Source organism: Zea mays, chromosome 1, assembly GCF_902167145.1.
Source record: "Zea mays cultivar B73 chromosome 1, Zm-B73-REFERENCE-NAM-5.0, whole genome shotgun sequence".
Lineage (NCBI taxonomy): Eukaryota > Viridiplantae > Streptophyta > Magnoliopsida > Poales > Poaceae > Zea > Zea mays.
The window spans coordinates 14,097,710-14,123,472 of record NC_050096.1 but is presented as its reverse complement, the minus strand read 5'-3'; the positions used below and the strand labels follow the sequence as shown (position 1 = coordinate 14,123,472).

Sequence of the window (25,763 nt, the reverse complement as noted above, 5' to 3'; positions counted from 1 at the left end):
TTTTTCTTCAAAACACCCGCAAGTTGGACCTGGGATCTTTGGGCTGATTACCTCTAAATTAACCCAAAGATCGGGGGCTTGTGGGGGATAGATGTCCCCCGGGTCCACCAAAGGAGTAAAAGACCTCACGAAAGGCCCAAGGGCCCAATAAATCGTAAGGTCATTCTTTTGTGGGCCTGGGGAGAAACAACCAACAAAGCAGAGCGACGTGAGACCGGATTGGTGCAAACCCGGACGACCCACAACGTCGAGCAAGTAAATCACAACAGAGACCCGACTTTCCCGCGCTGAAGCCCCCATGCAACGGAGCCATGCGAGGATAAGTCGGCGAGGGTTACGTAGGGATAAACTCAAGAGGTTCACTACCTTTTAGCTACTTGTTGTTATCATATCCACGTGTACTGCCCCACGGTCGAGTATATAAGGCCTAGGGGGCACCCCTTCAGAACGATCGACCCTATCTCACTTAGCCACCCACATCAACTCTCTGTGCCTTCAATCCAGAGAGCCCTCTTGTAACCACGCTCACCAATCATACTCACCAGGACGTAGGGTGTTACGCATCTCTAAGCGGCCCGAACCTGTAAATCTTGTCCACTGTCCTTCGTGCAATCGGCACGAACCATTTTGCTACAGTCGTCGACACCGTCCTACTCCTAGAAACACCTTAAGGGGCAACCCCGGGTGTGCGGTCGGACCCAAAACACCGACAGTGTGTGAGAACCTTTACTTTTTTCCTCTTCGGCGCAGGCTCACTAGAGGCAGCCGAAGCAACATCCTTCACAGGAGCCACACCTTTTCTTTTCTGACCCCGTAGTGGGTAGCGGTAGTCAGGGTACATGAACCCAATAGCATCAAAAACTCTGTTTAGTCTCTTCTTTTTCCGGTTCCCGAAGGTCGCAGACAATGCGTTATCTTCTGCTCTGGAGTACGACCCAACCAATTCATCACTTGTAGCTTCGATACATTTCAACCAGTCATCATCCAGCTCAACAAACTTACCTTCATATCTGAAGGTGTACTTTAACCGAACTAGCTCTCCTTCGCCAGTCTTATCGATAGTCTCCTTCGCCAGTCTTATCGACAGTCTCCTTCGACATTTCCCACTTTTCTATAAGTGGCCATACTCTAAAAGCTATATGTTCCTGGATCAGGTCCCTTGTCCCGATGAAAGAACAAACTATGCCGAAGGCTCTTCGGCATCCTTCGGTCGCCTCGTCAATCTCTACTTCGGTTTTCGAAGGCCGAAGCGCTACCAGATAGGGCGCATGATTATTTCTTTAATGTCTTCTCGTGCCTTTAAATCATTTTCACATAGAACCATTCTTTCATCCAGTCTCCGGGCCACCTCTTCCAAAAAGTCGATACTGGGGAGCTTGAGCCAGAGCGGGCAACGAAGCTATAGCAGCCAAAATTATTATGATACTGCTCTTTACCCCAGGGCTTCGTCTCATATAGCAGTTCGTGCATACTGTAGAAGCTTTTTGTATTTGGCTCCAAGCCCTGGCTCTTCACAGCCCAGACGAAGATTCTCATTCTTATGATTGCTTCGGGAGTAATTTGGTGAAGAAAAATTTGGAATATCTTTAAAACTTCAACCACAAATCCGCTTAAAGGGAACCGAAGCCTAGCTTTCAAAAAGCTTCGGAAGATTACGACTTCATTCTCTTCGGGAGTAGGAGCAGTCCTATCTCCATTGTTAGCCCTCACCAGAGACATATCTCGAAAATATCTTCCCCTCATATTGTCAAGATGACTCTGTTTAATAGTTGATTTTCTGAAGACTGCGTGACTTGGTCGCCACGGTCGATCTTCGGAGTCCTCCCCCACTTTCAACATCATAATTGTCACTATCACCGGTGTCTTCAGATAAACCTTCTAAAATCTCCCTAGTGATCTTTTCTGTATTTGTCTTTGCTATTGATTCAAGAAACCCAAGATTCTTCTCCTCAGAAAGGCTCAGCTTCGTTGCGACAACAACTTTTTTATCTTCAGACATCTTCGGAAATGTTGAAAAAGTACTCTCAAGGTTGAAGCTTAGAAAATTTAAAAACCAAGCAAGTGTTGGTGCGCAAGAGCTAAAAATTGGGAAAGCAAGAGCAGATGGCAAGAAAGCGTGCCAAATGTGCTCGCGGTGTGCTCTTATTTATACGCCTAGTGCGTTGCAAGTGGGAGGGCCCCGCTTGTCATTGACTGTTGCTATTCTAGCAAAGGGAAGGTGTTTTTTCGGACCTTCGGCTTAAAGCCTTCGTCCATATCGCAATCTGAATTTATCATTCTAACAAATTAATATTGCGAGGGGCTACTGTTGGGGGCCTTCGGCTTCCGAAGGTCCTAAAAACATGATTTAACAATATTTCTGGAGTATGATACATGAATAGGTACCTTCAGACTTATGTCAAAACCACAGTGTAAAGAAGCATAAAGAATACGAAGGATGGCACATAGCCGAAGCTATGCGCAGAGGAGCTTCGGCATGATAGCAGAAAAGGAAACCGACTTAAAGAGAAAAAGGCTATTTAGACCCCGATGGATTACTATAGAGCTATTAGCAAATGTAAAGGGCATGAGTGTAATTTTACATGGGCTGCGTCTTGTGCCTATAAATAGATGAACAGTGCTCCCGTACTGTTCACGCTGACTTGGCATTTGCCTTTGCGTCACGCTTGTACTTTTACCTTCCTTTAAGCCGAAGGTACCTTTGTAACTTATTATCATTTCTATTTTTCCATAATAATGAAATAGAAATGAGTTGATGGTAATACATAACTGTTTATGTTACTTTTTGTATTTCATATGTCTCCTCCGTTATTTATATGTTATATTGACGAAGGTACGTCCTCCATAACCTTCGTCCGAAAATCATTATTTCTCAAGGGAAATAATGCTTCGAAGGACGAAGGACTTTAATGTTTAACATTTTCTATGTTGCCTTGTTCTTAACTCATAGCATTTGAGAACAAGTCTCCGACAAGAGAGAAGTGAATCTCGCTCCCCGCTTTATCCACCATAGCAAGAAAGACTTGAGCATCCAATCTTCTGATCTGAACAGCCACGAACAGTAGTTAGTCATACTCAACATTTTCTGAAGCGTAAAGCGAATGGATAAGGTTGTCCCGCCGATTCCCCAAGGTCATGGTGCTTTTTCAAGGGGGCAAAAAGGGTCTGATGCGCGTGGGGCGAGCAAGCGGTGAAAACAACGACAAGGCCTTCGTGTCGTCGAGCCTCCTACGTCTATTCGTCCTCGACGTGCTCGCTTCACACGAGGTGATTAGTCCTTCACATCGGACACGACACTCAGAGAGTGTGTCAAAGTGCACAAGTTCAACGAAGGCACCAGACCTAACTGGTGCACAAGACACACAATGCACAATGGTTGGTAAACGGGAGACTCCAACGACTAGCTGACGTAGCAATGCTCGATGAGTTCTGACAGATTGATGAACTGGCAACCTTTTAGGTAGTGTTTAGTTGAAGAGCCAAGTAGAACGGAGCCGTTCTATTTCAGTTTTGTTGTTGTTTGGTTACAAAGTAACTAGAACGGAGTGGCTCCAATTAGGGAATATTCTTCTCAGATCTGGAACCATCCCACTCCAAAAAATCAACCGGACGGAGCCGCTCCGTTCCCAGCCTGCTCTGTTCTAGTTCACTCTGCAATTTCTACTTCAGTGACTCTTCAACCAAACAAAGGATGGAGCCGCTCTGTTCCAGTTCACTCTGCAACCAAACAAAAAACAGAGCCACTCTGTTCCAGCTTACCAAACACAGAACAGAGCGGCTCTGTTCCTAGAATCAGGGATGGAACGACTTCATTCTACTTGGTTCCTCAACCAAACACTATCTTAAAACGTTAACCTCTGAGACGGCACCAGACCTATTCGATGCACTACCGGACATATTCAGTGAGTATGTAAAAACTAGAGTGGGGCTCCAACGTCTATTTTGAGATGGGCGCCCTATATATACCCCCTCCAACTAGGCACAACTCTATACATAAGCTGAGAAACGTCACGTACAAGCTAAAGGTTCATCTCCAAACCATCTAAACCATCCAAGTGCTCCAAATCTAAAGTGTGCTTAGTATAACATCTTGTGAGCATTTAAAATATCAATAGAGTTGCTAGAGCACGTGAGTTGAGTTATTGATAGTCGCCTAGAGGGGGGTGAATAGGGCGAAACTGAAATTTACAAATATAAACACAACTACAAGCCGGGTTAGCGTTAGAAATATAAACGAGTCCGCGAGAGAGGGCGCAAAACAAATCACAAGCGAATAATGAAGTGAGACACGCGGATTTGTTTTACCGAGGTTCGGTTCTCACAAACCTACTCCCCGTTGAGGAGGCCACAAAGGCCGGGTCTCTTTCAACCCTTCCCTCTCTCAAACGGTCCCTCGGACCGAGTGAGCTTTCTCTTCTCAATCACTTGGAACACAAAGTTCCCACAAGGACAACCACAAGCTTGGTGTCTCTTGCCTCAATTACAAGTGAGTTTGATCGCAATGAAAGAATCAAGAAAGAAGAAAGCAATCCAAGCGCAAGAGCTCAAAAGAACACAAGCAAATCTCTCTCTCTAATCACTAAGGTGTTGTGTGGAATTGGAGAGGATTTGATCTCTTTGGTGTGTCTAGAATTGAATGCTAGAGCTCTTGTAAGTAGTTGGGAAGTGGAAAACTTGGATCCAATGAATGGTGGGGTGGTTGGGGTATTTATAGCCCCAACCACCAAACTTGACCGTTGGTGGAGGCTGTCTGTCGTATGGTGCACCGGACAGTCCGGTGCACACCGGACATGTCCGGTGCGCCAGCCACGTCACCAATGTCGTTGGATTCTGACCGTTGGAGTTCTGACTTCTGGGCCCGCCTGGATGTCCGGTGGCGCACCGGACATGAACTGTTCACTGTCCGGTGCGCCAGTATGGGCACGCCTGACTTCTGCGCGCGCTGCGCGCGCATTTAATGCGTCGCAGGTAGCCGTTGGCGCCGAAATAGCCGTTGCCCCGCTGTTACACCGGACAGTCCGGTGAATTATAGCGGAGACGCCGTCCTGATTTCCCGAGGCTGGCGAGTTCCTGAGGCAGCTCTTCAGAGGAGCACCGGACACTGTCCGGTGTACACCGGACAGTCCGGTGAATTATAGCGTGAGTGCCTCTGGAAATTCCCGAAGGTAGCAAGTTGGAGTTGGAGTCCTCTGGTGCACCGGACACTGTCCGGTGGTGCACCGAACAGTCCGGTGCCCCCAGATCAGAGGTCCCTTCGGTTGTCCCTTTGCTCCTTTGTCGAATCCAATATTTGATCTTTTTATTGGCTTAGTGTGAACCTTTTACACCTGTATAACTTATATACTAGAGCAAACTAGTTAGTCCAATTATTTGTGTTGGGCATTTCAACCACCAAAACTATTTAGGAACTAGGTGTAAGCCTAATTCCCTTTCAATCTCCCCCTTTTTGGTGATTGATGCCAACACAAACCAAAGCAAATGTAGAAGTGCATAATTGAACTAGTTTGCATAATGTAAGTGTAAAGGTTGCATGGAATTGAGCCAATATAAATACTTACAAGATATGCATGGATCGTTTCTTTGTTTTTAACATTTTGGACCACGCTTGCACCACATGTTTTGTTTTTACAAATTCTTTTTTAAATCCTTTTCAAAGTTCTTTTGCAAATAGTCAAAGGTAAATGAATAAGATTTTGTAAAGCATTTTCAAGATTTGAAATTTTCTCCCCCTGTTTCAAATGCTTTTCCTTTGACAAAAAAAACTCCCCTAAAAGAGGTCCTCCTCTTAGTGTTCAAGAGGGTTTTGATATATCCTTTTTGAAATACTACTTTCTCCCCCTTTTGAACACAATAGGATACCAATTGATAATATTCTTGGAAACACGAATTTTTTGAAATTGGTGGTGGTGCGGTCCTTTTGCTTTGGGGCTCATACTTTCTCCCCCTTTGGCATGAAGCGCCAAAAACGGAATCATTAGAGCCCTCAAATTACTTTCTTCCCCTTTGGACGTAAATGAATGAGTTAAGATTATACCAAAGATGAAGTCCTTTTGCTCCCTCCCCCAAGAATAGAGAGTGGAATGGAGTGACGGCGAAGGATGAGTTACGGAGTGGAAGCCTTTGTCTTCGCCGAAGACTCCAATTCCCTTTCAATACACCTATGACTTGGTTTGAAATAGACTTGAAAAACACATTAGTCATAGCATATGAGAGAGACATGATCAAAGGTATACAAATGAGCTATGTGAGCAAGTTAGCAAAAGAAATTGCGCGAATCAAGAATATTGAGCTCATGCCTAAGTTTGTTAAAAGTTTGTTCATCAAGAGGCTTGGTAAAGATATCGGCTAATTGATCTTTAGTGTTAATGTAAGAAATCTCGATATCTCCTTTTTGTTGGTGATCCCTAAGAAAATGATACCGAATGGCTATGTGTTTAGTGCGGCTATGCTCGACGGGATTATCCGCCATCTTGATTGCACTCTCATTATCACATAGCAAAGGGACTTTGGTTAATTTGTAACCGTAGTCCCGCAGGGTTTGCCTCATCCAAAGCAATTGCGCGCAACAATGGCCTGCGACAATGTACTCGACTTCGGCGGTGGAAAGAGTGACCGAATTTTGCTTCTTTGAAGCCCAAGACACCAAGGATCTTCCCAAGAACTGGCAAGTCCCCGATGTGCTCTTCCTATTGATTTTACACCCCGCCCAATCGGCATCCGAATAACCAACCAAATCAAATGTGGATCCCCTAGGATACCAAAGCCCAAACTTAGGAGTATAAGCCAAATATCTCAAGATTCGTTTCACGGCCGTAAGGTGAGCTTCCTTAGGGTCGGCTTGGAATCTTGCACACATGCATACGGAAAGCATAATATCCGGTCGAGATGCACATAAATAGAGTAAAGAACCTATCATCGACCGGTATACCTTTTGATCCACGGACTTACCTCCCGTGTCGAGGTCGAGATGCCCATTTGTTCCCATGGGTGTCTTGATGGGCTTGGCATCCTTCATTCCAAACTTGCTTAGAATGTCTTGAGTATACTTCGTTTAGCAAATGAAGGTACCCTCTTGGAGTTGCTTGACTTGGTATCCTAGAAAATATTTCAACTCCCCCATCATAGACATCTCGAATTTCTGTGTCATGATCCTACTAAATTCTTCACATGTAGATTCGTTAGTAGACCCAAATATGATATCATCAACATAAATTTGGCATACAAATAAATCATTGTCAAGAGTTTTAGTGAATAAAGTAGGATCGGCCTTGCCGACTTTGAAGCCATTTGCGATAAGGAAATCTCTAAGGCATTCATACCATGCTCTTGGGGCTTGCTTGAGCCCATAAAGCGCCTTGGAGAGCCTATAGACATGGTTAGGGTACTCACTATCTTCAAAGCCGGGAGGTTGCTCAACGTAAACCTCCTCCTTGATTGGTCCATTGAGGAAGGCACTCTTTACGTCCATTTGATAAAGCTTGAAGCCATGGTAAGTAGCATAGGCTAATAATATGCGAATTGACTCAAGCCTAGCTACGGGTGCATAGGTTTCACCGAAATCCAAACCTTCGACTTGGGAGTATCCCTTGGCCACAAGTCGAGCTTTGTTCCTTGTCACCACACCATGCTCATCTTGCTTGTTGCGGAAGACCCACTTGGTTCCTATAACATTTTGGTTAGGACGTGGAACTAAATGCCATACCTCATTCCTAGTGAAGTTGTTGAGCTCCTCTTGCATCGCCACCACCCAATCCGAATCTTGGAGTGCTTCCTCTACCCTGTGTGGCTCAATAGAGGAAACAAAAGAGTAATGCTCACAAAAATGTGCAACACGAGATCTAGTAGTTACCCCCTTATGAATGTCGCCGAGGATGGTGTCGACGGGGTGATCTCGTTGGATTGCTTGGTGGACTCTTGGGTGTGGCGGCCTTGGTTCTTCATCCTCCTTGTCTTGATCATTTGCATCTCCCCCTTGATCATTGCAGTCATCTTGAGGTGGCTCATTTGCTTGATCTTCTACTTCATCAACTTGAGCCTCAACCTCATTTTGTGTCGGTGGAGATGTTTGCGTGGAGGAGGATGGTTGATCTTGTGCATTTGGAGGCTCTTCGGATTCCTTAGGACACACATCCCCAATGGACATGTTCCTTAGCGCGATGCATGGAGCCTCTTCATTACCTGTCTCATCAAGATCAACTTGCTCTACTTGAGAGCCATTAGTCTCATCAAACACAACGTCACAAGAAACTTCAACTAGTCCAGTGGACTTGTTAAAGACTCTATATGCCCTTGTGTTTGAATCATATCCTAGTAAAAAGCCTTCTACAGTCTTAGGAGCAAATTTAGATTTTCTACCTCTTTTAACAAGAATAAAGCATTTGCTACCAAAGACTCTAAAATATGAAATATTGGGCTTTTTACCGGTTAGGAGTTCATATGATGTCTTCTTGAGGATTCGGTGAAGATATAACCGGTTGATGGCGTAGCAAGCGGTGTTGACCGCCTCGGCCCAAAACCGATCCGAAGTCTTGTACTCATCAAGCATGGTTCTTGCCATGTCCAATAGAGTTCTATTCTTCCTCTCCACTACACCATTTTGTTGTGGCGTGTAGGGAGAAGAGAAATCATGCTTGATGCCCTCCTCCTCAAGGAAGCCTTCGATTTGAGAGTTCTTGAACTCCGTTCCGTTGTCGCTTCTAATTTTCTTGATCCTTAAGCCGAACTCATTTTGAGCCCGTCTCAAGAATCCCTTTAAGGTCTCTTGGGTTTGAGATTTTTCCTGCAAAAAGAATACCCAAGTGAAGCGAGAATAATCATCCACTATTACAAGACAATACTTACTCCCGCCGATGCTTATGTAAGCAATCGGGCCGAATAGATCCATGTGGAGTAGCTCAAGCGACCTGTCGGTCGTCATGATGTTCTTGTGTGGATGATGAGCACCAACTTGCTTTCCTGCCTGACATGCGCTACAAATCCTGTCTTTCTCAAAATGAACATTTGTTAGTCCTAAAATGTGTTCTCCCTTTAGAAGCTTATGAAGATTCCTCATTCCAACATGGGCTAGTCGGCGGTGCCAGAGCCAACCCATGTTAGTCTTAGCAATTAAGCATGTGTCGAGTTCAGCTCTATCAAAATCTACTAAGTATAGCTGACCCTCTAACACACCCTTAAATGCTATTGAATCATCACTTCTTCTAAAGACAGTGACACCTACATCAGTAAAGAGACAGTTGTAGCCCATTTTGCATAATTGAGATACAGAAAGCAAATTGTAATCTAAAGAATCTACAAGAAAAACATTGGAAATAGAATGGTCTGGAGATATAGCAATTTTACCCAATCCTTTGACCAAACCTTGGTTTCCATCCCCGAATGTGATCGCTCGTTGGGGATCTTGGTTTTTCTCGTAGGAGGAGAACATCTTCTTCTCCCCTATCATGTGGTTTGTGCACCCGCTGTCGAGTATCCAACTTGAGCCCCCGGATGCATAAACCTACAAAACAATTTTAGTTCTTGACTTTAGGTACCCAAATGGTTTTGGGTCCTTTGGCATTAGACACAAGAACTTTGGGTACCCAAACACAAGTCTTTGACCCCTTGTGCTTGCCCCCAACATATTTGGCAACCACCTTGCCGGATTTGTTAGTCAAAACATAAGATGCATCAAAATTTTTAAATGAAATGTTATGATCATTTGATGCACTAGGAGTTTTCTTCTTAGGCAACTTAGCACGGGTTGGTTGCCTAGAGCTAGATGTCTCACCCTTATACATAAAAGCATGGTTAGGGCCAGAGTGAGACTTCCTAGAGTGAATTCTCCTAATTTTGTCCTCGGGATAACCAGCAGGGTATAAAATGTAACCCTCGTTATCCTGAGGCATGAGAGCCTTGCCCTTAACAAAGTTGGACAATTTCTTAGGAGGGGCACTAAGTTTGACATTGTCTCCCCTTTGGAAGCCAATGCCATCCTTGATGCCAGGGCGTCTCCCATTATAGAGCATACTTCTAGCAAATTTAAAATTTTCATTCTCTAAGTTATGCTCGGCAATTTTAGCATCTAGTTTTGCTATATGATCATTTTGTTGTTTAATTAAAGACATGTGATCATGAATAGCATTAATATCAACATCTCTACATCTAGTACAAATAGATACATGCTCAACTATAGATGTAGATGGTTTGCAAGATTTTAATTCAACAACCTTAGCATGTAACATATCATTCTTAGTTCTAAGGTCGGAAATTGTAGCATTGCAAACATTAAAATCTTTAGCCTTAGCAAGCAATTTTTCATTTTCATTTCTAAGACTAGCAAGTGAAATGTTCAATTCATCAATCCTAGCAAGCAAATCAACATTATCATCTTTAGGATTGGAAGTTGAACCAATACAAACATGAGAATCAACCTTAGCTAACAAATTAGTATTTTCATTTCTAAGGTTGTCTATTGTCTCATGGCAAGTGCTTAGCTCACTAGATAATTTTTCACATTTCTCAATTTCTAGAGCATAAGCATTTTTAACCTTAACATGTTTCTTGTTTTCCTTAATTAGGAAGTCCTCTTGAGAATCCAAAAGGTCATCCTTTTCATGAATAGCACTAATCAATTCATTTAATTTTTCTTTTTGTTCCATGTTAAGGTTGGCAAAAAGGGTACGCAAATTATCTTCCTCATCACTAGCATTATCATCACTAGAGGATTCATATTTAGTGGAGGATTTAGATTTAACCTTCTTCTTTTTGCTGTCCTTTGCCATGAGGCACTTGTGGCCGATGTTGGGGAAGAGGAGTCCCTTGGTGACGGCGATGTTGGCGGCGTCCTCGTCGTCGGAGGAGTCGCTTGAGCTTTCGTCGGAGTCCCACTCCCGACAAACATGGGCATCGCCGCCCTTCTTCTTGTAGTACCTCTTCTTTTCTCTCCTCTTGCCCTTCTTGTCGTTATCCCTGTCACTGTCACTTGATAATGGACATTTAGCAATAAAGTGACCGGGCTTACCACACTTGTAGCAAACCTTCTTGGAGCGAGACTTGTAGTCTTTCCCCCTCCTTTGTTTGAGGATTTGGTGGAAGCTCTTGATGACGAGCGCCATTTCCTCATTGTCGAGCTTGGAGGCGTCGATTGGTTGTCGACTTGGTGTAGACTCCTCCTTCTTTTCTTCCGTCGCCTTGAATGCGACGGGTTGAGCTTCGGATGTGGAGGGATCATCAAGCTCGTTGATCTTCCTTGAGCCTTCGATCATGCACTCAAAACTTACAAAATTCCCGATTACTTCTTCGGGGGTCATTAGTGTATATCTTGGGTTGCCACGGATTAATTGAACTTGAGTAGGGTTAAGGAAAATAAGAGATCTTAGAATAACCTTAACCACCTCATGGTCATCCCACTTTTTGCTCCCGAGGTTGCGCACTTGATTCACCAAGGTCTTGAGCCGGTTGTACATGTTTTGTGGCTCCTCCCCTTTGCGAAGCCGGAACCGACCGAGCTCCCCCTCGATCGTCTCCCGCTTGGTGATCTTTGTGAGCTCATCTCCTTCGTGAGCGGTTTTGAGCACATCCCAAACCTCCTTGGCGCTCTTCAACCCTTGCACTTTGTTATACTCCTCTCTACTTAGAGAGGCGAGGAGTATTGTTGTCGCTTGAGAGTTGAAGTGCTCGATTTGGGCCACCTCATCCTCATCATAGTCTTTATCCCCTACGGATGGTACCTGTGCACCAAACTCAACAACATCCCATATACTTTTGTGGAGTGAGGTTAGATGAAATCACATTAAATCACTCCACCTAGCATAATCTTCACCATCAAAGGTTGGTAGTTTGCCTAATGGGAGGAAAGTAAAGGTGCATGTTTAGAAATGCGGGGGTAGTGTAGGGGGATCTTACTATACTTCTTACGCTCTTGGCGCTTAGAAGTGACGGATGTCGCATCGGAGCCGGAGGTGGATGGCGATGAAGAATCGGTCTCGTAGTAGACCACTTTCCTCATCCTCTTTTTCTTGTCCCCACTCCGACGCGTCTTGTGAGAAGAGGATTTCTCCTTCTTCTCCTTTTGGTGTGAAGAAGACTTCTTCTCCTTCCCTTTGGAGGAGTTCTTCTTCTCCTTTCTCTTGGTGCGGGACTCTTCCGATGAAGTGCTCCCATGGCTTGTAGTGGGCTTTTCGCCGGTCTCCATATCCTTCTTGGCGTGATCTCCCGACATCACTTCGAGCGGTTAGGCTCTAATGAAGCACCGGGCTCTGATACCAATTGATAGTCGCCTAGAGGGGGGGGTGAATAGGGCGAAACTGAAATTTACAAATATAAACACAACTACAAGCCGGGTTAGCGTTAGAAATATAAACGAGTCCGCGAGAGAGGGCGCAAAACAAATCGCAAGCGAATAATGAAGTGAGACACGCGGATTTGTTTTACCGAGGTTCGGTTCTCACAAACCTACTCCCCGTTGAGGAGGCCACAAAGGCCGGGTCTCTTTCAACCCTTCCCTCTCTCAAACGGTTCCTCGGACCGAGTGAGCTTTCTCTTCTCAATCACTTGGAACACAAAGTTCCCACAAGGACAACCACAAGCTTGGTGTCTCTTGCCTCAATTACAAGTGAGTTTGATCGCAATGAAAGAATCAAGAAAGAAGAAAGCAATCCAAGCGCAAGAGCTCAAAAGAACACAAGCAAATCTCTCTCTCTAATCACTAAGGCGTTGTGTGGAATTGGAGAGGATTTGATCTCTTTGGTGTGTCTAGAATTGAATGCTAGAGCTCTTGTAAGTAGTTGGGAAGTGGAAAACTTGGATCCAATGAATGGTGGGGTGGTTGGGGTATTTATAGCCCCAACCACCAAACTTGACCGTTGGTGGAGGATGTCTATCGTATGGTGCACCGGACAGTCCGGTGCACACCGAACATGTCCGGTGCGCCAGCCACGTCACCAATGCCGTTGGATTCTGACCGTTGGAGTTCTGACTTTTGGGCCCGCCTGGATGTCCGGTGGCGCACCGGACATGAACTGTCCACTGTCCGGTGCGCCAGTATGGGCACGCCTGACTTCTGCGCGCGCTGCGCGCGCATTTAATGCGTCGCAGGTAGCCGTTGGCGCCGAAATAGCCGTTGCCCCGCTGTTACACCGGACAGTCCGGTGAATTATAGCGGAGACGCCGTCCTGATTTCCCGAGGCTGGCGAGTTCCTGAGGCAGCTCTTCAGAGGAGCACCGAACACTGTCCGGTATACTCCGGACAGTCCGGTGAATTATAGCGCGAGTGCCTCTGGAAATTCCCGAAGGTAGCAAGTTGGAGTTGGAGTCCTCTGGTGCACCGGACACTGTCCGGTGGTGCACCGGACACTGTCCGGTGTGCACCGGACAGTCCGGTGCCCCCAGACCAGAGGTCTCTTCGGTTGTCCCTTTGCTCCTTTGTCGAATCCAATATTTGATCTTTTTATTGGCTTAGTGTGAACCTTTTACACCTGTATAACTTATATACTAGAGCAAACTAGTTAGTCCAATTATTTGTGTTGGGCATTTCAACCACCAAAACTATTTAGGAACTAGGTGTAAGCCTAATTCCCTTTCAGTTATGATTATGAGAAAAGAGAGACGAATTGTGATCACTCTTGAGTGGAGTTACTACTCCAAAAATTATAAAAGCGAACGAGGCTCTTCAACTTTTGTATAGAGAGCCTCGTGAGATGATTGCTCTCACCCATTTGAGAAAGAAAGGACTCGAGCTTGATCTTGGTGGTCGTTTGAGTGTGGAAATGGTTGAAAGAGACCTAGTTATTTGTGAACCACTTGACGAAGACATAGGTTTCTTTGTGAAACTGAGTTTCAGTGAACAAATCATGTGTCTCTTATGTATTATCCTTCCATTTTGCATTTGCCTTTCCTCTTCTACTTAATACTTGCTTTTCTCATCATTTAAGAGTTATAGCTTGTTGCTAGCTTTCATTTCCGTACTTAAGTTTTACTTGCAACATAACAAATGATTATCTTATAATATATATTGGATGTGTTATTATTGTTCTAACCGTTTAAGTGACAATATCTGGACCAAAGCTTGTTGTTTGAGTAAGAATTTTAGGTTTTGCCTATTTACCCTCTCTAGCCAACTATCACGAGGCCACAAAGAGAATGGACTCGATAAGTCCCATTACTAGTTAGCCCACCAAAGTATTTTCTGTGCCTAGAATTAACTCGGTCTCCTCCTACATACAATTGGCTTCGTTGTAGTTTGAAGGCGTCATGCCTGATCGATGTGACCTCCTTGTCTTGTCATCGCCATACGAACACTCCTCTCTCGCCTTTGCTCATGCAGGTTCGCCTCCCATGTGTTCCAATGCCATAATCACGTCCTCGCCTCGGCGTTTATGAGATCTTTTGTTGTAGTTATAGGTGGTTCACTGTGGAGTTCCCAAATACCAAACTACATCACATCCATTTCTATAAATTGTTTGTTATGCATTGCCACACTATAATAATGGTACACTTGGAATCCTAATGAGCCAAGATGGAATTACAATATAATTTTTATTACTTTGATTCACAATATGTCTTTCTATAACTATGGAAATCAACTTAGAGGTGGACCGCATGTGTGGTAAATGATTATAATATGATCTGTATAACTATGGATTCACAATTGAGCTTGGATGACAAGAGAATATACGTGACCAACTCATTTTTCTCTGTTGGGATATGATGTAAAGGGTTCGACGTAACATGCTGCTAGAGATCTCTGTTGTTGTATGCACCGTAATTAACATGGCATCCATGGAGTGTTTCATCTTGTATTGACGAGTGCAGAGAAACAAGGCATGGTCTCATGAGAACCTCATATTAATAAAAGAAGTCTTGATTATAATTTTTGCTACTGTCATGGGCTTTTCTGCCTAGCTATTGTGTGTTGCGAGATTATGGTAAAGTAGGCACTCACTCTATCAGGGTGGGTTGCAACACCAATGATATGAGTATTTTTTATGGCCACACACGATTTGACAATGTTCCTAACCCCATCATTGTCGTGAAAATGAACAAGCTCCTAACCATGCTCAAGGTAACGCAAGGGCAGGTGGCTCAAAACAAGGACTACAAAAACATCGAAAATGGGCAAAAACCGATCTAGTTTGTCGTTATCGGATCGGGATCGGTATTAGTTATGCATCGATTTGTTTTTTAAATTTTAAAAATAGAAAATAGAAACTAGTTAATGGTGAAAATAGTGATTCCTCGTCGTGAAACCAATTTAATTGAATTTGAAAACCGGCAAAAGCCGATTTCCGGTCCGAAAATTCGGAAAACCATCAAGAATCAACGATTTTCTCGACCGAAAACTTAAATTCCAAAAACCATCAAGAATCAGCGAAGAAAATCAGTCGAAAACGCCAAAACCAGCTGAGAAACCTGAAAATTGTTTTTAGATTTAAAAATAGAAAACCGGTTACTGATAATCACAGGTTTTTAACTCTAAAACGGCTTAGTTTCGATGATCTCAAGCAAAGCAAGGGTCTGATGTTGAGGTACGGATTTAGTTTGGGACGGTCAAGTGTTGAGGTGCGTGGAAGTCACTTTTCTGTTCAATATAGATTTATCTGATTACTGGTCTGTGGACATATACAAGATAAAAATCATCTTAACCGGTAATACAACAAGATTCCGCAATCAAAATAAACTGAAAACAAACTACTGTAAGCCGTTTAAGCAGAGAACACGAAATTTGATTTGAACTGGTTGGGATGCGCCTGGCTCGGGCAGAAGTGCAACGCCCGAGCGACACACGAGGACCAAGTAGCAAGCTACTATACGGACCCTCCCCCACAAAAAATAAATTTAATATCGAAGTGAACACATAGTTCACATATCAGATATTAAACTGATAAGAACAGATACTACACTTGATCTTAGCCAAAAGGCCGAGAAAGGTATGAATTGCACTAGCCACCAGGGTCTTCTTTTATAGCGTTCCTCTGGCTCCGCTCGTCCATTGCCTCCGGGGTGGGACTAAACCTAGACGCGCTCCACGCACACGGAACCACGGCGCGCGCTATTTCGTAGCGGGCCGCTGTGAAAATGTGCTCGCCAAGGCCCATCAATAGCAAGCCTTCAGAGTTTGAAGTGGCGATGCCTGATTGATGCGGCCTCCCCCGGTCGCCCTGCAGATGCTCCTCTCTCGCCTCCAGCCTCACGCGTTCCTCGGGCAGTCAGGCCACCTCTCCGCCTCCCCGTTATGGCTCTCCAACCGCTTCCTCCTCGCCCTCGCGTCCATCCCGGTGTCGCCACGCTCGCGGACGCCGTCTTCGCGCGCCCCCCGGATCCCGCCGCCCGCGACCGATTCCCCTGGAACACGTCCGTCCGCCTCCACGCCCCCGCATCGCGCTGCTCTACTTTGCGTGGATGCGCTATTGCGACGTGCGGCCGGGCGCCTACAACGTTCCTCACTGTCCTCAAGGCCTGTGGCCGCGCCGGACTCCTGGTTCACGCCGAGGCCGTGAGGAGAGAGGGCTGGGCGCGGACCTCTTCACGGTGAACACGCTCATCAACTTCTAATGCAGGATCCTGGATTGCCACTAGGGGAGGATTGTGTTCGACAAGGCGGGCAACGTCTCATGGAACTCCATGGTCGCTGGGTTCTTCGGGAAGGGGAGATGAGGCTCGCGCAGGAGCTGTTCGACGAAATGCCGCAGAAAGACACGTTCTCTTGGGGGTCCTTGATCGACGTTTACACGGAATGTGATCTTAGAAACATTTTTGTTGATGGGCATTCAGGTGTGAGGAAGCCAAGGAGGCTTTGGAGTATTTTCAGAGTATGCCGGGGTGTGGCGTAAGGCCTGATAAGGTCGTTGCCGTGGGGGCTGTCAGTGCTAGTGCTCAGCTGGGCGCTTTGGAGCAAGTAAGATGGCTTCACTCTTGCTTGGAGAAGTGCTATCTGATGATGTGGTCTGGATGTCGTTGGACTTGCAACTCATGGTTATGGTCTGGATGCTGTCATGCTGTTTCATCGAGTGGAGGCAGAAAAGGTTGCAGTGGACGATCTTAGTGTACTTGTCATTCTGATTGCTTGCACACATGCTGGCTTGATCTCAGAGGGTTTAGAAATATTTCACAGAATGAAAAATGATTTTGGGATAGATCCCGAGGTAGAATTGGTTGATCTACTTGGCCGTGCTGGACATTTGCGTTGAGCTGGCTGAGTTATAAATGGAACGTCTTGCAAATCTTGGAGCTGATTCTGGAGTCTGTTTTTCTATCAAATATATATGCTGATGAAGCAATGTGGGGTGATGTTTTGAGGATTAGGAAAATGATATGTGATGAGGGGATGAGAAAGGATATTGGACGGAGTGTGATTGAAGTGGATGGAGAAATACATGAGTTTGTGAAGGGAGGTTGCTCATATCATTATAAGGAGGAAATGTACTTGGTGCTTTGGAATTTATCTAACATGGCAGCATCTATTTGATTGCTTCTTTCTGTACCAACTTTGTGAAATCATTCATCACGAGTCTGTTGATTCAACATTCTAGTCATGCACCAAATTGCATCTGATGGTTCATAGCCCAGATGGTAACTGCCTATTTTTCAAGCCTGAATTTTCCTGCTCAAGCACAAGCAGGTGCCAACATGAACAGTACCGACTCAATGAGGCTCTTGAGTATCCATGTGCTGTCCATTTATTATTATTTTTCTTGACTTGCTTCCACAGTGGTGACTCAACATGTGATTTAACGAAGAAGATTTATGCTTTTGGCTGCAGTTGTTACTCCTTTTAGTCAGTTTTAAATTGCATCATGCATTAGAGTAGCCACTTGTGGATTATGGGATTTAAAAGTGGTTTTGGCCTTTAAAGGACAAGTTTAGTCCTAATTGAGAAGTGTCTGCACCTCTGTACCATTGTTCTTTACTTCATCAGAGTGAAGATACATGAAGTTCAGATTTCAGAATGAAGACTTCAAGATTGTATACTGCCTCTTACTTCCGTCTACTTTATGTGTTTCATTTTATATCTGTGTTGTTGTTTGCTGATTACAAAAATGAAAAGTGGCTGATTTTGGGAACAACATTTGATGATTTGGGACTCTGTAATATGCCTTGTTTTGGTTATTTGGCTTTAGAACTGAAAAGTGATTGCTTTCTAAATTACCAGTATGGTTTATGCATATAGTCATGACTACCTGACCATCAGCACGAGTAGTTTGACTTGGCACTCTATTTTGTTTAGTCGATCTAGCATGATTGAGACACCTAAATGGTTGGTCCTCTTTGCTAATTGTAAGAAGCATGCTCAAGCTTAGAATTTAAGATTATATCCTAACAGAGTTAACAATGATGAACACTATCAAGCTACATAAGTGCTGCTGGACCGTGGGGTTCGGTGGTGTATTTACGTCAACCTTGGGGCATGAGACTCGAGTATGGTTTGGTGTAGGCGTCTTATGCATGTAAAATAGAACAGAAACCAATTTGTTTGTTCCTCTTTTTTTTCCTGTTTATTAATACCTACTTTACCTTAAACACTAAAACTTTGTTTGGTGTAGGCGTCTTATGCAGTATGAACTTTTGGTGTGAGCTGTCTGAGGGTGGGCGCAGTCACGCACGCAGGAAGCTGATTGACGAGCCTGGACGGATCACTCTCGCTCCACTCCAGTCACCAGTAGCCGAGTGCCACGTCCATCTTTTACGTGACGCGAAGCCGCGAAGCGGTCGGTTCTTATCACTTATCATCAGGGGGCCAGTCGGGGCAACCAGCTACAGGACACGTCCAGATGAACTTGCCCAGGTATGCATGCCCCGGCCCGACCACACTGACTGAACCTGGACGGCTTCCCGGTCTCGTGCGCTGCCCGGGCAGTCTGGTGGGGCACTTGGATAACACGCTGCAGCGGGTTATTATAAACAGGGACAGGTCCGCCTCCTCGCCGTCTCGTCTGACCGTACGTCTTTGGTGATGAAGCATCGATCCGGGAGAAGGTTCAGCATTAGCTCTAGCTAGAGCTAGATAGCCGGAGGAGGAGCTAGTAGGAAGAGGCATGGATAATCATCAACTTGTCGCCATGGCAGCGGTGGCTCAGCCGGCGAGCCCGACCTCGCCGCACGTCGCGCACAAGATCCCGCCCGGCGACGGGCCTTACGCGAGGGCCAAGCACTTCCAGGTAAAAGCCTCCATCAATTAGGATCTAGATTACCAATCATTAGCTGTTAGCTCAGCATGCTCATAACTGTTTTTTTATTTTTTTATTTTTTTGCTGTCGACGGATGGTTGTTCTAGCTTGATTCTAGGTCTCATTATTGGTTAGATCTGTATAATCTGGTGATTAAGTTAATTTCACACAAATAATCACAATTACTAACAGTATTAGCTTGAGATCTATAGGCATTTCTGAATTTTCTATTACCGAGTAAAATTTAGCAACATCATTTATTTACTAGTGATCTAGAGAGAGAGAAAAAGGCAAAACGACTCACAATAATTTGGAACGGAGTGATCTGATTGAAATGAACTTTTAAATTATTTATTATTAATACCGTTGCTGTGATGATCGAATAATTAAGCTGGTGGAGAAGGACCTGGACGCGTCGATCGCGTGGTTCTGGAAGGCGATCAGCGCGGGCGACAAGTTGGACAGCGCGCTCAAGGACATGGCGGTGGTGATGAAGCAGCGCGGGTACCTGGCGGAGGCCATCGACGCCATCAGGTCGCTGCGGCACCTGTGCCCGAAGCAGTCCCAGGAGCCGCTGGACAACATCCTCCTGGACCTCTACAAGGCCAGCGGGCGGACCAAGGAGGAGATCGAGCTGCTCAAGCAGAAGCTCCGCAAGATCTACCTCGGCGAGGCGTTCCATGGCAGGACCACCAAGCGCGCCCGCTCGCACGGCCGCAAGATCCACGTCTCCGTCAAGCAAGAGACATCGCGCGTCCTGGTGCGTGTGCATGCGGCGGTCCCCAGACCCCAGCCTGTTCCAGAGTCCACACGTCCAGTGCGTGGCATAGCTAATAAGCTTCGCCGGACATGCATGCAATGCAGGGCAACCTCGCGTGGGCGTACATGCAGCAGCGCAACTTCATGGCGGCGGAGGTGGTGTACCGGAAGGCGCAGATGATCGACCCGGACGCCAACAAGGCGTGCAACCTCGCCCTCTGCCTCATCGAGCAGGCCCGGCTCGCCGACGCCGAGCTCGTCCTCGCCGACGTGCTCGCCGGGAGGTACCTGCAGGCCCGCGACCAGCAGGACGGCAAGATCGTCCGGAAAGTGGAGGAGCTGCTGGCCCGGATCATGGCGCATACGACGTGGCCGGGCGGTGGCGGCGGTGACGGACGACGACGCCCGGCGGATAAGAGCGGGAGCGGGAGCGAGAGCGACGACGATGACTGGGTCGAGAACCAGATGCTGGCTTTGCTCGACGTGGCGGTGCCGTACCGGAAGAAGAGCAGGAGGCTGCCGGTCTTTGAGGAGATCTCGCGAGCAGAATAGCAGATGGCTGATATAGATTAGCAGCAGCATCATCATCTTTCGATCGAGCTCCATGCATATATCGTTTGAGCGAGCGCGGATCCTCTGGACCTAACTGCAGTCTGCAGATAGGTAGGTAGGTAGGTCTGAGCTGATCCAGACCCACATGTCAGTGACCGGACGCAGAGGATCTGCTTCCATTATTATTTGATCGACTCCTGTCCAGCTCAACCTTTTGGACCAACTCCGTGGCGATAGCAGTAGCAGCAGCAGAAAGGTAAAGCGCGCGTGTGTGTGTGTGCCCCTGTGAATCTGTGGATCGGAGACAGTGTGCAGTAGCATAGCATCAGCAGCAAGGTATTTAAAGCGTGCAAGTGTGTGTATAACTGTATATACGCTTCTTATATGCATCTGTGGATATTTTGCATGGATCGGACGCATGTCGCAGTCGTGTAGTACGTGCGTTTGTAAAGCTATTTTCACCAGTATACTCATCTCTATGCTCATATTCAAATTTTCACTATATATCTGGTTGGTTGCCGTGTCAGTCTAACAGGATGCAATTTCACTATACGTCTGATTGGTTGCCGTATCAGTCTAACAATTTCACTATACGTATTGGTTGCCGTATCAGTCTAACAGGATGGCTAAATGGAGCCAGAATAAGTAGCATCAGGTTGAGCTTATGCAAGATATATTTATTTGGTTGCTTTCAGCCTTTCACAGACTCAATATATAGACTAGATACAGATTTTTTGGTTAGTTGTACCGATATATGTATTAGAGAAGAGTATATAAATAAATCTTCAAATATTACATAGCATGTGTGGTCTAGTTTTGTTCGCAAAAATTTTAGATACACAAATATAAAATCTTTTACATAGAAAATATAATAAAAAACAAAATTAAATTACATTCTGCATGACTGTATCCTGCATGCGCGGAGATGCCTGCGGCACACGTTTGAACGTAGCATGGATGGACGATCGATTTTGCATCAGCTGATTCTGCATGGTTACACACATGAACCAAACATGAAATGCTTTAGGACTCCTCGCGTGCAGTTGCACATGTAGAGATGCGAACCAATCAGCCAGTATGTGAATCTAATCTAATATGTACATATGTTCGTCCTTAAAAGTGCAAACCTGATCGTACCCATCGTTTCATTTCTATGCTGGTCCAATCACCAGAAATTGGCACAACGTTTGAATATATAGATGCGATTCAACCGGAGGTGATACCATCCGCTCATGTGGCTCGACATTGCGGTGGATAATAATGATATCACCATAAATGACATGTGATTTGGGCGACCGGTCGGCATGGTCGATACTGACCGTATTACGACTATGTCGATCCTCGTGTTAGAGTCTGGATCGGTCGATATCATTTTAGTCATTTGGATTTCAAAAAATATATAAGATACTAAAAATCTTTTAGGAATCCACCTTATAGAGGGGTACTTTGGTGCATTCACATCCATTGCTCTCCGGTTCATAACCTCCTCCTCCATTTGTAGCGTTGCACTTTCTGTTTCGATATGGATTTAAGATAAAGCCCTAACTTTGACATGCTGACGAACTTGCCCAAAACATTTTGACACCCCTATCAATGTGGGGCAGGTCTTCTTTGATTGTCTTTCTTTCGTTCGTTATCAATGAGAGGATGTTTTTTATCATCTCTATTCCGTAACTTCACAACCTTTCCATATATATATATATCTGAAAGTCGCCTAGAGGGAGGGTGAATAGGCAAATCTGAAATTTATAAACTTTAAGCACAATCTACAAGCCGGGTTACCGTTAGAAATATAACCGAGTTTGAAAGAGAGGGCGAAAACAAATCACAAGGAAATAAAGCATGACACGGTGATTTGTTTTACCGAGGTTCGGTTCTTGCAAACCTACTTCCCGTTGAGGTGGTCACAAAGACCGGGTCTCTTTCAACCCTTTCCCTCTCTCAAACGGTCACCTAGACCGAGTGAGCTTTTCTCCTCAATCAAATGAGTCACTTAGACCACATAAGGACCACCACAACTTGTTGTCTCTTGCTTTGATTACAAAGGTGTTGAGAACAAGAAATGGGGAAGAAGAAAAGCGATCCAAGAACAAGAGCTCAAAGAACACGAGCAAAAACTCTCTCTCTAGTCACTATTTGCTTGGAGTGGAAATGGGACTTGGAGAGGCTTTGATTCTATTTGATTTGTGTCTTGTATTGATTGCACTAGCTCTTGTATTGAATATGAAGTCTGAAAAACTTGGATGCCTTGAAGTGTGGTGGTTAGGGGATATTTATAGCCCCACCCACCAAAATGGCCATTGGGGAGGCTGTCTGTCGATGGGCGCACCGGACAGTCCGATGCGCCACCGGACACTGTCCGGTGCGCCAGCCACGTCACCCAACCGTTAGGGTTTGACCGTTGAAGCTCTAACAGGTGGGACCACCGGACAATCCGGTGGTGCACCGGACAGGTACTGTTCACTGTCTGGTGCGCCTTCTGGCGCTGCTCTGACTCTGCGCGCTCTGTCCGTGCACTGTGCACCTGTCAGCCGACCGTTGAAGTCGATCGTTGCGCTTGGAAGCCGTTGCTCTGCTGGCACACCGGACAGTCCGGTGAATTATAGCGGAGTGACTTTTCCAGAAACCCGAAGGTGGCGAGTTGGAGTTGATCCACCCTGGTGCACCGAACACAGTCCGGTGGCACACCGGACAGTCCGGTGGCACACCGGACAGTCCGGTGCGCCAGACCAGGGCAGCATTCGGTTTTCTTTTACTCCTTTCTTTTAAACCCAATCTTGGACTTTTTATTGGTTTGTGTTGAATCTTTGGCACCTGTAGAACTTATAATCTAGAGCAAACTAGTTAGTCCAATTGTTTGTGTTGGGCAATTCAACCACCAAAATTATTTAGGAAAATGTTTGACCCTATTTCCCTTTCAATATCCTCCTCCATATTTATATTGACCAAGTGTCAATGCTCCTCCTCCTCCTACTAAACCTCCTATGGTCGACACTCCTACCACTGAAGCTCTTCCACCACAACCTTTTCCCTATATGTACCCTCCTTCGTACCCACACGAATATCCATATGGTTCTCCCCCTTATGGATCATATGATGCTCCTCCTCCATATGCTCCTCTGTATGGCGCTCCTTGTGCGATCACTCTTTTGTATGGTGCTCCTTCCATATATGGTGCTCATGCTCCTTTTCGTCCTTCTGTAGGCACAGTAGTGCCTCCAATCAGCAAAAATGATGCAGCCTCCAAACAGTCCTTGTACTCCAGTGCATATCGCAGTTCCAACGATGACAAGACTGGACTAAGACGAAGGATGAAAGATGGTAAGTGCACATGTACTTTATGAGTTGGACCCATTTTTAAGTCGAGAATAATTTTTTGAGTTCATAAATTTATAGGCCCACGTGTGGTTACTACACTTTGTTGACTGAAAATGAAACAGGTCTAAAAACCATTTTCACACTTATTTTGGTGATTGACGACCATCACAACCACTAGAGCTAACTAGTTTGCTAAGTGTATGAACACGAGCACATAAAGGAATAATTTAAGTAGATCAAATTCACAACTCAATGTGTTGCGGACCGTTCGATCCCTTGACCTGGACCGTCTGGAGTACCAAAGATCAGATCGAACAAAAACTTTGTGGATTTGAGTAAATATACTATGCACTATCTAAAGAAAAATGAGTATTGCTCGGCACCACGTGCGGACTGTCCAACCACATGTGTGGACCGTCCGACTATTCAAAATTAGACTAATTCGAAGGTGCCATGTTCGATAAAATGAATTTTAGCGTCACTCACGGACTGTTCGGGGGGCACAAGCAGACCATTTGTAATAGACTTTATCTGACATATGATGTTGCATTAAATGTGATTATAGTCATTGATATATCTGTTATAACTGACCGTTGTGATCCAGTTGTTGATCATACAGGGGCAGACCATCCAGGACAGTACCACGAACCGTTCGCATGTGGTAGAACGATAGTAACGACTAGGAGGTGGTTGGTGGCTATAAATACAATCCCAACCACCCCTTCAATGAAATCTAAGATATCCAAGCTTTCCAAGCATTTCACTCACTCACATTCATTGCAAGAACAAGAACTCCACTCCAATACACACTAAAAGCATCAAAGTTCTCCAAGAGTCATAATTGTGATTGTGATCATAAGTGATCAGTGCTTTGAGAGAGATTCTAGAGAGTGTGATCTTGTGTTTTCTTCTTGCTCTTTTTGCTTGGTGTTCTTGATCGTGCTCTTTTTCATTCTATAGGAGCACATGTATAAGTATGAGCACAAGTATAAAGAAAGGCAAATTGAGAAGTATAGGAGCACATTGCAAATCCTATTGAAATGGAGAACCAAAGGTATGAATCTAGCACTTAGTAAATTGTTTGTCACTGACTATGCAATGCTCATCTAAGTGTTAGAAAGCTCTCAAAATCGATACAAAGTGGAGCAAAAAAGTTTGGCTTGGATTAGCCAAACCTGCGGTAGCCTGGGCGCACCGGACTATCCGATGTGCACCAGACAGTGTTCGGTGCCCAGGCCATCAGCTAGTCTGTCTCGGGAAATTGGCCAGGCATACTGGTTATAATTCATCGGACTGTTTGATGTGCACAAGACTGCCCGGTAAGTCAGGCGACCAACGGCTCTCGCTAGCGCCAACAGTCGGCACACAATAAATGGTGGACACCTGGCAGCACCGGGATGTCCGGTGCGCCACCAGACTGTCCAGTGTGACGGGTAGCCGAAGGATGCAATGGTTAACTCAATGGTCGGCGGTGCGGTGATGAAAAGAAATCGCCCACTGTTCACTATTCGATGTGCACCGGACAGTCTGGTGCACCCGTGGACAGAAAGGCAACCAGTGCACATGAGTGTTCGGTGAGTCAGGTGGCCAACGGCTCTCGCCAGCGCCAATGGTCGACGTGCAATCAACGGTAGACACATGGCAGCACCGGACTATCTGGTGCGCCATCGGACTGTTCGGTGTGCCGGGCAGCCAAAGGATGCAACGACTAACTTAATGGTCGGTGGTGCGATGATGGAAAGAAATCCCTCACTATTCACTATGCGGTGTGCACCGGATAGTCTGGATCACCCACAGATAGAAGGTAACTAGGGCCTTCCAAACAAAGAAGAAACAACTCTTTTAGCACACCGAAACTCAGAATCAACGCAACCACGCTTTTGACGCGTTCTAGAGAGAATTGTGCATTTTCTTGAGAGAAACTCTGTTGTTTTGATTCTTGCATTCTCTCCTTTGCTTGTGTGCATGGTGTTGCTGCTCTTGTAGTCTTGT

At 45.4% G+C, this 25,763-nt stretch overlaps 1 protein-coding gene, 1 non-coding gene and 1 pseudogene across 4 annotated transcripts; 2 read left to right on the top strand and 1 right to left on the bottom strand.

Annotated features, from left to right (window-relative positions):
• Positions 1-15,714: 15,714 nt before the first annotated feature.
• Positions 15,715-15,909, bottom strand: LOC111590682 (U2 spliceosomal RNA). Its single transcript, XR_004855722.1, has one exon. It is a non-coding gene; the product is annotated as a U2 spliceosomal RNA (small nuclear RNA).
• A 262-nt stretch (positions 15,910-16,171) lies between these two features.
• LOC109942743 (ECB2 superfamily pseudogene) lies at positions 16,172-18,896 on the top strand (annotated as a pseudogene). 2 transcript variants are annotated; one of them, NR_161309.1, is made up of 3 exons: positions 16,172-17,940; positions 18,519-18,760; positions 18,881-18,896. The product of NR_161309.1 is annotated as an ECB2 superfamily pseudogene, transcript variant 2 (transcript). The 2 variants fall into 2 exon arrangements; NR_161308.1 differs by having other exon boundaries at positions 16,172-18,893.
• Positions 18,895-20,972, top strand: LOC100284905 (uncharacterized). The gene is made up of 3 exons (NM_001157800.2): positions 18,895-19,133; positions 19,534-19,902; positions 20,007-20,972. The coding sequence occupies exons 1-3, from the start codon at positions 19,011-19,013 to the stop codon at positions 20,451-20,453; spliced, it is 939 nt and encodes a 312-aa protein (NP_001151272.1). The 5' UTR covers positions 18,895-19,010; the 3' UTR covers positions 20,454-20,972.
• Positions 20,973-25,763: the final 4,791 nt, after the last annotated feature.

Excerpts from the sequence above, each read along its gene's own strand:
- LOC100284905 (NM_001157800.2), top strand. The coding sequence starts at position 19,011 with ATGGATAATCATCAACTTGTCGCCATGGCAGCGGTGGCTCAGCCGGCG. Across the intron at positions 19,134-19,533 it reads CGAGGGCCAAGCACTTCCAG|CTGGTGGAGAAGGACCTGGA; the intron begins GTAAAAGCCTCC and ends CGAATAATTAAG. Across the intron at positions 19,903-20,006 it reads AAGAGACATCGCGCGTCCTG|GGCAACCTCGCGTGGGCGTA; the intron begins GTGCGTGTGCAT and ends CATGCAATGCAG.